Genomic DNA, 12,735 nt, shown 5'->3' on the forward strand with positions numbered 1-12,735 from the left:
CCTTTCTGGTGCCATTACTCAGAAATGGGGTTGAAGATGGACCTGTGGAGTTGAATTAATGAAGAATTCAGACCCAAGCATAGCATTTACAGTTTATGTAGACCACAGGGAAATGTTTTAAAATGCATAATTTCATTTAAAAAAGCCAAATATCATGTAATATTCAAAAAGACCGACTTTTTAAATAGCAGTATAAATGCAAAAAACTGAGGACTTTATTGGACAGAAATCCAGCCTTTTTTCATATCTGCTGATAATAGTACTATGTAGGTACCTCACTAATTACAAGTCAGCGTGTGCACATTAGTTTTCCTGAGGGAGGAAAAGTTTACCTCTCCTATGGAGGGTAAAATTGCTTTTTTACTGTAAAGTTAGATGGTTTTTAAGTTTAGTTGCAGATGTTGAAATTGGGATCTTGTAGAGGCGTCTGTCGCACTGACTCAGCCATTCAGATGAGAACACAAACAGCGTAGCATCTTCAAGGCATTAATCATGGTCTATTGCAGACTAACATCCATCTCTCTTCCTCCGGCTCCGTTCAGATTTAGTCAGTGTCAAACTCTGCTGTTTTCACGCTGAGAAAAATCGCCCGTCTTATTCCCGCACAGCTTTGCTTCATTTTCCATCATTTATCATGGTGAAAGCTGTTGTTTGCTGTGGGAAATTTAAGTAATATTGAAGTAATATTGAAACTGCGGTGCACAGATGCTTCATCCCCACATCAGGGTTTCCTGTATTGGTTGAGTTTAAGCGGCGTGTATTTATTGTAACACCCTTTTCTCTGTGTTTGCGGCATAGGAGATGGAGGAGAGAATCCAGCATTTTGATACATTCCTGTGAGACGGAGACATTAGCTGTCGGGTAGATCCTGAACAGCCCGGGACCACAAAGACACAACACAAGTGAGAGGAGAGCGAAGGAGCCTCTGAGTCCAGCCCACGACCCGGAAATCCAGCACCCCCCTCCCCTCCCAACCCCCACTCCGCCCTCCTCATTAGCTTCTTCTTGGGGAGGGAATACAACACGGACAAGGTTGAGGACAGAGACATTCAATGGTGCTATCGTCTCAGGAACCTGGCCAGACCCAGACCCATTCTACACAACCAAACTCCTGGAGGTGTGTCGCGCGCACACACACACACATATGCGCGTACACACACATACACAGTAATGGTGACGGGCGACCCTGGTGCTACTCGGGTGCTATCATGATTTTTATCCATGCTGCTCTTGGGATTACTTCTTAACTCGGACGACTAGCAAAACCAACAGACAGATCGGGTGATGTCATATCGCAGCTTTGGCCACGTTTCTTGGAGTCGGCCGTGCATACACACACACACACACACACACACATACACACAACGAACCCCTACTTCTTTTGGGACCGTATGCATTTCTACAACCACACACGGTACACAGGCTTACAAAAATGCACACACACACAACCACATATACACACACTCCCTCCGATTCTCACCAGCTGAAGTGTGAATGCAGAAAGCTGCCACGAGATGAGGACAGATAATGTTCTGAATCACTGAGCTACATTGCTGAGCCCATCTCGCCCTCGAGTGGAGCGCTTCATCACCGGGCCAGTTATTACCGCGCTATCATGCAGCTCGTTTTTTTTTTTTTTTTTTCTTTCTTTCTTTTTTTCAATTTTTTTTCCTGCTATTTAACTACTTGATTAGTCCAATATCTGAGCCACCGTCAAGGATACTCACCCAGAACAATAGTTTATAAAGAGTTTTTTTTTTTTTTTTCTTTTTTTTTTTTTTTTGCATGAACACAAACTTGATGAGGTTAGCGCAGCAGGACCACAACCGATTACGTCCTCGTCGTCAGGCGTGGAAAGCTGTTTGGCTCCAAACCCGTAGAACCTCACTGGAAACGCTCACGGGCCGACTCCGGCTTCTCCCAGTTTTAGCGGATTGTCACGTCCTAAATAGTTTGTGGTAGCTGAAGCCCCTCCCCTTTCCCCTCCTATTCCTCCTCACTGTATGAATGTTCTCCCACCCACTCAAGCTGTGCCCACCAGTTGATTTTTTATTTTTTTTTCTCTCTCTCTCTCCCCGACACTCTGGCTGAGGAACTGGAAGCAGTACAAATCGGAAGGCGTCTGTAGTTTGCACTGCCTAGTGTGTGCCTTATTTAAACCTCATATGAAACTGATATATTTAGCAGGAATTCTTCTTTAGATCAACTTCTTGTGACAATGAACAGGCTCTAAGTGGGGTGGGTTCTAACCACTGAGGTATACTCTTACCTGGAAGCAAAAAAATATTTCTATCAATTGATAACATATTTAGGCTCTACTGTATATTACCACGTTAGTTTTCCATCCACTTTGGGCCAAAACACTTCTAAACTAACCCCTTATAGCATTAACCATTAACTCTACTTTTATGGTCGTCCAAACATGTCTCGAAGCGTCCGATATTTCCGCCGCGGTGGCCACTCCCCCGCCCGAGCAGATACGGGGAGCGAGGACAAGGCCGGCAACACCAGCTACTCTCCAGTTTCTTCGTATGCAAAAATAACCATGCGAGTCGACCGCTTTATCGTGCCAAGCGTGATCCCACTCCCTCGTAAAAAAGGTGCTGAGCTCTGACACACGACGGTGCCTGTTCAGCGGAATTCAGTCTCAACTCTGAAGATTTTCTATCGGCCGCTCATACAACCTATGTATTATGTTGTGTATTTGATCATTGTTTTTGTACTTTTTTTTTTATAAAATGCTTTGATTTGATGTAAAGGTTTTTTTTTTGTTTGGCATGGGTTGTGGTTTCGTCATGAACAAGGCCATCCTAGGCAGTGCCCGTCACTAAGGTGTATAAAGCATTAACAGTTTGTTTGTTTTTTTTTAATGTTTATGAAATGACTTCTTTTTTCAACACCAGATGAGAAAAGCTGGATTCTCACCTGAGGCCAACACCGTGTATGTTTCTGACCGCAGTAAACTATTTACTGAAGCTTTATAAGGTTTTCATGACATATTAAGGTTGTTCTTTTTTTGTTGTTGTTGTTTTTTTGTGAAGACGCCATATTACCGAGCAGGTGTAGACTGGAGAAGGCCCTTCTTTGTCTCGAATCCTCCAAAACCTCGTGGTGCAACTCTGACCCCAGCTCACCTCTGCCTTTTCTAGGTGACGTAAAAGTGAAGACCATATGCAAACTGGCAACGACAGGTTAGCACTTGGACTACTGCAGAGAGAAAAACAAACCAACGCTACCTCAGCTTAATTTATTTTAAACGCGAAAACTGTTTACCGGGTACAAGGACAGTATTCCCCTCCCCCTCAAACCCCCCTCCCCCCTCGTAAAATACTGTTGCATCACCTTCAGTACCGGTTCTGGTACCAGATCAGTGCAACCACAGCTGCTGCAGTAATCCAAGAGTGGTTTCTATCTCTCTCTGATTGTTATGTTTGTTTGCATTTGAGCCAGATGACGATTGCATACATTTCACAGACTGTATATTTTATGCTTTTTTTTTTTTTTTTTTTTTTTTAATAGTTTCAGGTTTTTTCTTAATTTTCTACTGTACCTCGACACAGCAGACGCTCCTACATCCGCTTCTTCTTCAGTTTCACACTCAAGATTTCCTCTTTTACACATTGATCGTCTTTTTTTTTTTTTTTGCTGTTTTTTTTTTCCCCACATCGTTTTTACATACTCTCATCTCATGATTATTTATTATTAAAATGATTTACACCTAATATTTAGTAATTGTCTTTTTGTACATTTGACAAATTTAACAAAAAAATCGGGAAGCATCACGCGTCCATTTTAACAACTGTGCTGAAATGCGTAGCGTTTGTGTAGCAGGTTTATTTGGCGTTTAAGGGGAATAAAGGGTTTACAGGTCTCTCAGGTTCAACACGCGACAACATGCCCTTTCAACTTTTTTCTATTTATTTGATTGTTCTGGTGTTTTTCTTTGTATAAATGGTTGTAGACTGTGGCATACTGGAAGAGACTTAACGACTTGGAAACTTAAACCGCGACAAACCAGGACCAGGATTCACTTAAACGTTTCTTAATGTTGTTCACTTTGTCTCTTTCAGCCAAAAGTTATTTTTTATGAATTTGGAGAAAAAAAAAGAAAAAAAAAAAAAAAAACAACGCATCTGAACGTACAACATGGGTAGTTTAAATGTCATACATTGTGATCTTCCTTTCTTATTATAAATTGTAGCCAGTTTGGACTAACAACCAATTTTTGTCTGGTAGTTGAGACTACTTAGTCCAGTATGCAGAAGGAAAGGGTTCGTTCTATTGGAAAAAATTACATTGTTCTTCCCTATTTTTAAAGTTAATTTAGTCGAGACTTTTCATACCTTGTTAATTCTGTTTGTTTTGAGGTTAAGTGTATTTAACACACTCGTTGGCAATTGTTACTTTAGTGTAAGTTATATTTGAAATGAAACATTTACTGTATTTCTCAAATAAACTGCTGTGATATACTTGAATAAAAGGTGCAAACTGTACATCTAAAGTGCTGATTTTTCTTGCAAAAATGTAAATTTTAACATGTGCTGGAAAGAGTGGATTATTTTAATGCATTTCTTTTCAGGGGCCACGTTCAGCCCAATTTGATCTCAAATGGACCGGACCAGTAAAATAATAACATAACCTATAAATCAGGGGTCTCAAACATGTGGCCCGGGGGCTAAATGCGGCCCTCCAAAGGTTCCAATCCGGCCTGTGGGATGAATTTGTAAAGTGCAAAATTTCCACAGTCGAAGCTGTGGAACTCATTTTATTTCAGGTTCCACATACAGACCAATATGATCTACAGCACAGGTGTCAAACATGTGGCCCGGGGGCCAAATCTGGCCCGCCAAAGGGTCCAGCCCTGTTGAGCCGCATTATGTAATAAATTCCCATTATGTAATAAAAGTTCAAAATGTAATAAGAATGTCACGTCATCTTGTAATAAAGCCGCATTATGTAATAAACTGACACATTTTGTAATAAACTGCCTCAATGCATTATGTAGTAAATTTTTTTGCATTATGTAGTAAGTTATTACAATTTGAGAAATTTATTACGAAAGGCACTTGACACATTTTTATTTTCAGGAAAATGTAATGTGCTAAATTAATCTTTAAACTGTGTGGTTAAAGTTCTGATTCCATTACCTGTAGCTCCTGTGACTATTTTCTTCTAAACTGCTCTGAAATTATATTAATTTGGATTGTTATTACATAATGAACCATGTTATTACATTTTTTTAAAAAATAAAAATGTGTCAAGTGCATTTTGTAATAAATTTCTCAAATTGTAATAACTTACTACATAATGTGAAAAAATTTACTATATAATGCGTTGAGGTAGTTTATTACAAAATGCGTCAGTTTATTACATAATGCGGCTTTATTACAAGATGACGTGACATTCTTATTACATTTTGAACTTTTATTACATAATGGGAATTTATTACGTAATGCGGCTCAACAAGCCCTTTGGATGAATTTGTGAAATGTAAAAATTACACTGAAGATATTAACAATCAAGGATGTTCATTCTAAAGTGGGTCAGACCAGTAAAATACTATTATAATAAATAATGGAAAAAAAACTATTTTTTTCTTTGTTTTAGTGTCAAAAATAAAATTACACAAAAATGTTTACATTTACAGACTGGCTTTTCACAAAAAAATATCAACAAGAATGTTGTATTTTAACAATATTCTGCCTATTATAAAATGTTTTATGTATTTGTAGATCCACTGTGATCTGTAAGTTGTGATGCATATGTATAAATGATAAACTGAGGTGTAATATTAAAATTACACTCATTTTTCTTCAGAATTTTCAGGTTCATATTTGTTCATGTTGCGTTCAAGTACGGTTCGTAGATGCAAACATTTTAATTATGGAATTTTACTTTTTTCACTCAAAAACATAGAGAAAACTTTGGAGTTGATATTATTTTTAAGTTCTTTTTCTATTATTTACATTATTTTACTGGTCCGGCCCACTTTATATCATATTAAGCTGTATTTGGCCCCTGAACTAAAATGAGTTTGACACCCTTGATCTACAGTAAAATAATAACAGCATAATAACCTCCAAAAAATGACTCCAAATTTTCTTCTCAGTTTAATGTGAAAAAAATATTACACTATGCCTATAAATAATGACAACTTCAAATTTGTGTCTTTGTTTTAGTGCAAAAAATAACATTAAATTATGAAAATATTTACATTTACAAACTATCCTGTAACAATAAAACGTGAATAACCTGAACAAATATGAACCTGTGTAAAGAAAATTCAGTCCAATTTTAACTATTTTCTGCCTGTTTAATGTAAGTGTTTAGTGTCTTTGTAGATCCCATCCATAATGCACATGTAGAAATGATAAGTTCAGGCATAATATTGTTAAAATTGCACTTATTTTTCTTAAGAAATTTCAGTTTTTTCAGGTTATTCACATCTTTTTTGTTTGAATAGTTTATCAAAGTAAGTATTTTCATAATTTAATGTTTTGTTTTGTTTTTCACTAAAACAAAGACAAAAATTTGGAGCTGTCATTATTTATAGGTTATTATGTTATTATTTCACTGGTCCGGCCCACTGGAGATCAAATGTGGCCCCTGAAAGAACATGAGTTTGAGACCCCTGCTATAAATAATGTTAACTCTAAACTCTTCTTGTTGTTTTAGTGCCAAAATAATACTAACCCTTGTGTGGTGTTCAGGTTTTTGTTATTCAGCCAGTGTTCGTGGGTGTGGTAGACCTGCTGCATTTGTGGGTTTTAAATTCAACATAATCAAACAGTTTTATGTTAAAATACTCAACACATGTTTACGTCATCCCAATTATAAGCGACATAATGAGCATATGTTTATTTGTCTTTGCTAGCTCACATCTATGAATTAAAGTGCTACTTGTTTTTAATCCAACAGAGTGGAAGTGCTGCTGGGTCTTCTTCTTGGTGATAATCCACAGGTGCTCTTTGGAAACTTGTGGTGTGTTTGGCTATTTAGAGTCAAAAAAATCCACAGAAGCATGCTAGATTTCAGAAAATATTCCAAGGCACACTGGAGGATTTGTGTAAAAATCAAAGGCCTTTATTGCTTAAGGGCAATTTTTTAAAATACAGCTGACGCGTTGTGACCTCCGGTTTTCATCAGGGCTTTTTTCACAGTCCTAGACTAGTCCTGTCCTAACCTAGTCCTGTCCAAGGCTAGTCCTGTCCTAGACTAGTCCTGTCCTAACCTAGTCCTGTCTAAGACTAGTCCTGTCTAAGACTAGTCCTGTCCTAGACTAGTCCTGTCCTAACCTAGTCCTGTCTAAGACTAGTCCTGTCCTGACAAGTCCTGTCCTAAACTAGTCCTGTCCTAGGCTAGTCCTGTCTAAGGCTAGTCCTGTCCTAGACTAGTCCTGTCCTAGGCTAATCCTGTCCTAGGCTAGTCCTGTCTAAAACTACTCCTGTCCTAACCTAGTCCTGTCTAAGACTAGTCCTGTCCTAGGCTAGTCCTGTCCTAGACTAGTCCTGTCCTAGGCTAATCTTGTCCTAGGCTAGTCCTGTCTAAAACTACTCCTGTCCTAGGCTAATCCTGTCCTAACCTAGTCCTGTCTAAGACTAGTCCTGTCCTAGGCTAGTCCTGTCCTAGACTAGTCCTGTCCTAGGCTAGTCCTGTCCAAGGCTAGTCCTGTCCTAGGCTAGTCCTGTCCTAGGCTAGTCCTGCCCTAGACTAGTCCTGTCCTAGACTAGTCCTGTCCAAGGCTAGTCCTGTCCTAGACTAGTCCTGTCCAAGGCTAATCTTGTCCTAGGCTAGTCCTGTCCTAGGCTAGTCCTGCCCTAGACTAGTCCTGTCCTAGACTAGTCCTATCCAAGGCTAATCTTGTCCTAGGCTAGTCCAGTCATAGACTAGTCCTGTCCTCAACCAGTCCTGTCTAAGACTAGTCCTGTCCTAAGCTAGTCCTGCCCTAGACTAGTCCTGTCCTAGGCTAGTCCTGTCCTAGACTAGTCCTGTCCTAGGCTAGTCCTGTCCAAGGCTAGTCCTGTCCTAGGCTAGTCCTGTCCTAGACTAGTCCTGTCCTAGGCTAGTCCTGCCCTAGACTAGTCCTGTCCTAGACTAGTCCTGTCCAAGACTAGTCCTGTCCAAGGCTAGTCCTGTCCTAGACTAGTCCTGTCCAAGGCTAATCTTGTCCTAGGCTAGTCCTGCCCTAGACTAGTCCTGTCCTAGACTAGTCCTGTCCTAGACTAGTCCTATCCAAGGCTAATCTTGTCCTAGGCTAGTCCAGTCATAGACTAGTCCTGTCCTCAACTAGTCCTGTCTAAGTCTAGTCCTGTCCTAAGCTAGTCCTGCCCTAGACTAGTCCTGTCCTAGGCTAGTCCTGTCCAAGGCTAGTCCTGTCCTAGACTAGTCCTGTCCAAGGCTAGTCCTGTCCTAGACTAGTCCTGTCCTAGACTAGTCCTGTCTTAGACTAGTCCTGTCCTAGACTAGTCCTGTCCAAGGCTAGTCCTGTCCTAGACTAGTCCTGTCCTAGACTAGTCCTGTCTTAGACTAGTCCTGTCTTAGACTAGTCCTGTCCTAGACTAGTCCTGTCTTAGACTAGTCCTGTCCTGATTAGTGAAAAAAGCCCTGATGAAGCCCGGAGGTCACAACGCGTCAGCTGTATTTTGAAAAATTGCCCTGAAGCAATAAAGGCCTTTGATTTTTACACAAATCCTCCAGTGTGCTTTGGAATAGCTTTTGAAATCTAGCATGCTTCTGTGGATGTTTTTGACTCTAAATGCTTTTTTTTTAATAAAATGTATTATAATCAAGATATAAGAGGAAAAAATTAATAAAATTAAATAAAAAAAAAAAAACACTCATCATTTTTCTTTTAATAAAAAATGAAAACAGGTCCCACAGACCCAAACACCATACAAGAGTTAACTGATGAAAATATTTACATTTACAAACTATCCAAACAAAAAGATGTGAATAACCTGAAAAATAAGTGCAGTTTTAATAATATTATGCCTCAACTTATCGTTTATACGTGTGAATTACAGATCAGATCTACAAAGGCAAAGAAACTTTTGACAACAGACAGAATATTAAGATTGCACTTCATTTTTTTTAGACATTTTGTACTTGTTCAGGTTATTCACATTTTATTATTAAAGGACAGTTTAAGGTAAATATTTTCAGAATTGAATGTAATTTTTTGCATTAAAGAAAAAAATTGAGTCATTAATTATATGCAAAATGCTATATTTATTTATTTATTTTTATTTATTTATTTTTCCACAAAATTTTAGTCATTTCCAGGTTTTTATGCTGATATTTTACTTGATCATATGGGTCCATGTGTGGCTTCTGAATCAAAACCAGTTCATCCTTTACTGTTCATAGCTTCGGTGTAATTTTTTTTTTTTTTGACCCCCAGGCCACATGTTTGACACCCGTTTCCCTTAGAGATCACACCTACAAAAACACCTCCTACCTGTGGGATGTAAATCAAACTGATTAGTCGTCTGTGTAAATGAGACTGTACCAAAAAAAAAAAAACAAAAAAAAAACACACCAGACAATGCAGTCATGTTCTGGTATATGTATTAGGTTTCAATAACAACTGTTAATTTCTCCTTTTTGAGTACAGATTTACAGACATACCATTTTGAGTCCAACCTATCAGTTTTTTTTTTCTAAAAACATTTATACAGAATTGCCTTCAGGTTTTAAAATATACATATTTCCTTCCTGTATTTACAGAATATCAACCCAGAAACATTTGTGGGTTGCAATGAAACACACTATAAAACAAAACCAAAGAAAAAAAAGGTGTGTGGGGGGTAAACTGATAAGACCGAACAGAAAACATACCGAACAGACAACTGGTATGATAACAGTCACAGGTGATTATTGTGCTTTTTTTCCGGAGGAACTGTCCAAACTTGAACATCAGCGAACAAGGAATCCCTTTTCTTTTCTTAACGCGGCTCCGTCTTTGTCCCAGAGAGTGTATGAATGGAGCGGAAAATAAAACACACTCCAGATGATATTTCAATCAGGCTGAAATTCCACAAGAATAAAGTAAAAAAAAAAAAAAAAGATAGATTTTCCTCTTTTAAAACCCTACCTGACCCAGAGTTTGATTTTTTTTTTCCCTATCTTCAGAAAATCGATAAAAGATCTAGGTTACACAGAGTTCAAATCTGGTTTTAAAATACCCTCTGATATCCACATTAAGGAATTTGACTTCCTGATACTGAGATAAAGAGGAAAACCGATCTGTGGACGCTTTCCTTTCCAATCACTTTTCCTCCCGTCCTGTAGATGTCGCTACAGACAAATGGATCATACACCATACTTCAGGACTTTAAACCTACACCTGTCCGATAGAGGGTATGCACGTGACGTCACCACGGCTACGCCCACTGAGTGGCAGAAAGAGGGAGATGAGTGACGGCGCTGGCTTCAATACCGTCTAAACTAGGAGGGTCAAACATGCGGCCCGGGGCCCAAAACCTGCCCGCCAAAGGTTCCAATCCGGCCCACGGGATGAATTTGCAAAGCGCAAAAATTACACTTAACAATCGAGGATGTTGAACTCCTTTTAGTTCAGGTTCCACATACAGAAGAACGTGATCTCAACTAAAAGAGCATAATAACCTATAAATAATGACTCCAAATTTTCTTAGTTGAATGCGAAAAACACTATTACATTACACCTATAAATAATGACAAATTTTTGTCTTTGTTTTAGTATAAAAACTTCCATTAAATTATGAAAATATTAACATTTACAAACTGTCCCAAAACAATAAAATGAAAGTGAAATTTTAACATTATTCTTCCTGTTATTAAATATTTTGTGCCTTTGCAGATCCAATCCATAATATGCATGTATAAATGGTAAGATGAGGTGGAATATTGTTAAAATTGCACTTATTTTTCACAAGAAATTTCAGTTTTTTCAGGTTTTTCGTATCATTTTTTTGGATAGTTTGTAAATATACGTAATTTCATAATTTTATTTTATTTGCACTAAAACAAAGAGAAAAATTTGGAGTCGTCATTATTTACAGGTTATTATGCTATTGTTTCACTGGAGATCAATTTGGGCTGAATGTGGCCCCTGAACTAAAATGAGTCTGACGCCCCTGGTCGAAACTTAAGAACAATATTCAATAAAAAATGTTGAAGAGCTGTTGTGCGATTGATTGTACGAACAGGTTTGAAAAGCAGTCGGAGTTATCGTTTTAAAGACAAAGAAAAGAGAAGCAGATGGATCCACAAATCCAGGCAACGAATCCTAGATTTGTGGTTCAGGTAACATTAGTTTATGCCACAGGTGTCAAACATGCGGCCCGGGGGCCAAATCTGGCCCTCCAAAGGATCCAATCTGGCCCGTAGGATGAATTTGTGAAATACAAAAATTACACTGAAGATATTAACAATCGAGGATGTCAAAATCATTTTAATTCAGATTCCACATACAGACCAATTAGATCTCAAGTAGGTCAGACCAGTAAAATACTATCATAATAAATTATAAATAATGAAAACAGCCAATTTTATCTTTTTTTTAGTGTAAAAAAAAAAAAAAAGTAAAATTACATGAAGATGTTCATATTAAAAACTGTTATTTTACAAAAAATGTGAAAAACCTGAACTGTCTTAAGATAAGTAAATGCAATTTAACCAATATTTTGCCTGTTATTAAAGGTTTTGTGCATTTGTAATTGTCATGTAAGTTGTATGCACATGTGTAAATGATAAACTGAGGTAGAATATTGTTAAAATTGGACTTGTTTTTCTTAAGATGTTTCCAGTTGTTTGTGTTATTCAGATTTTTGTAGATGTTAAAAAAAAAAAAAAATCTTGAATTAAGCAAAAAAAATAAAAATAAAAATAAAAATCTTGAACTAAGCAACAAAAAATGTTGAATTAAGTAAAAAAAAATCTTGATTCTTGGTCTTGTTATGATTGCATTTTACTGGTTTGACCCACTCCAGACTGAATTGACCTAAACTGATTTTCACATCTTTGACTGTTAATATCGTCATTATAATTTTTGCATTTCACAAATTCATCCGACGGGCCGGATTGGACCTTTTGGCGGGCCGGTTTTGGCCCCCGGGCCGCATGTTTGACACCTGTGCCCTCCACCCTGGATGTCAGGATACGTCATTTCCGTCCACATGCCAGTGTTCGTGGACCACTTGGTCTTTGGTAGCTCATACAGATCCATGTCCAGTCCAGTTGTCCTTAACCCTCCACTATCCCGTCCAGCAAGTGTGCCATTTTGGCACACTTGTGGAATAATGTCAAAAAATTTTCATAGTTTGTTTTTAATTCTTTTACACTTTTTTCGATTTCATCAACTTGAGCAGTAAATAAAAATACCAAATACTCAATAACTGTCTCATTTTTTAACCCTTTAAATTCTGTTTATAATGTAAACAAACACAAAAAAATATTTGTTTTTCAATATACTACATAAAAAGTGGATCTCAAATTATTTGATTTTTTCATCCTGGCATATGTCAATGATTAACTCCAATATTAGTTAATTTGCATTATTATTTTTGGCGCTAGGTCAAATGTACAAAAATACTAGCATCTGTCACCAAGTGTGCGTAAAATGCACACCTATAAATCAAACTATTGAAAATGATATGTTGATTTATTTTTCTGCTGTAATTTGATTTTATTTTTGTAAATCAAGGTCAGCCCTAATCATACATATCAAATGGAAGAAATAGTGCGTATTAGGCA

General features: G+C 37.7%; 1 protein-coding gene across 1 annotated transcript in view; it reads left to right on the forward strand.

Annotated features, from left to right (window-relative positions):
- atad2b (ATPase family AAA domain containing 2B) overlaps window positions 1-4,493 on the forward strand; it is a 79,942-nt gene extending 75,449 nt beyond the window's left edge. The window contains exon 28 of the mRNA XM_030128651.1: window positions 799-4,493. Within this exon, the coding sequence (XP_029984511.1) occupies window positions 799-840 (42 nt within the window). The 3' untranslated portion in view covers window positions 841-4,493. The remainder of the gene's footprint in view (window positions 1-798) is intronic.
- Window positions 4,494-12,735: the final 8,242 nt, after the last annotated feature.

This window comes from Sphaeramia orbicularis, chromosome 24 (assembly GCF_902148855.1).
Source record: "Sphaeramia orbicularis chromosome 24, fSphaOr1.1, whole genome shotgun sequence".
NCBI classification, from domain to species: domain Eukaryota; kingdom Metazoa; phylum Chordata; class Actinopteri; order Kurtiformes; family Apogonidae; genus Sphaeramia; species Sphaeramia orbicularis.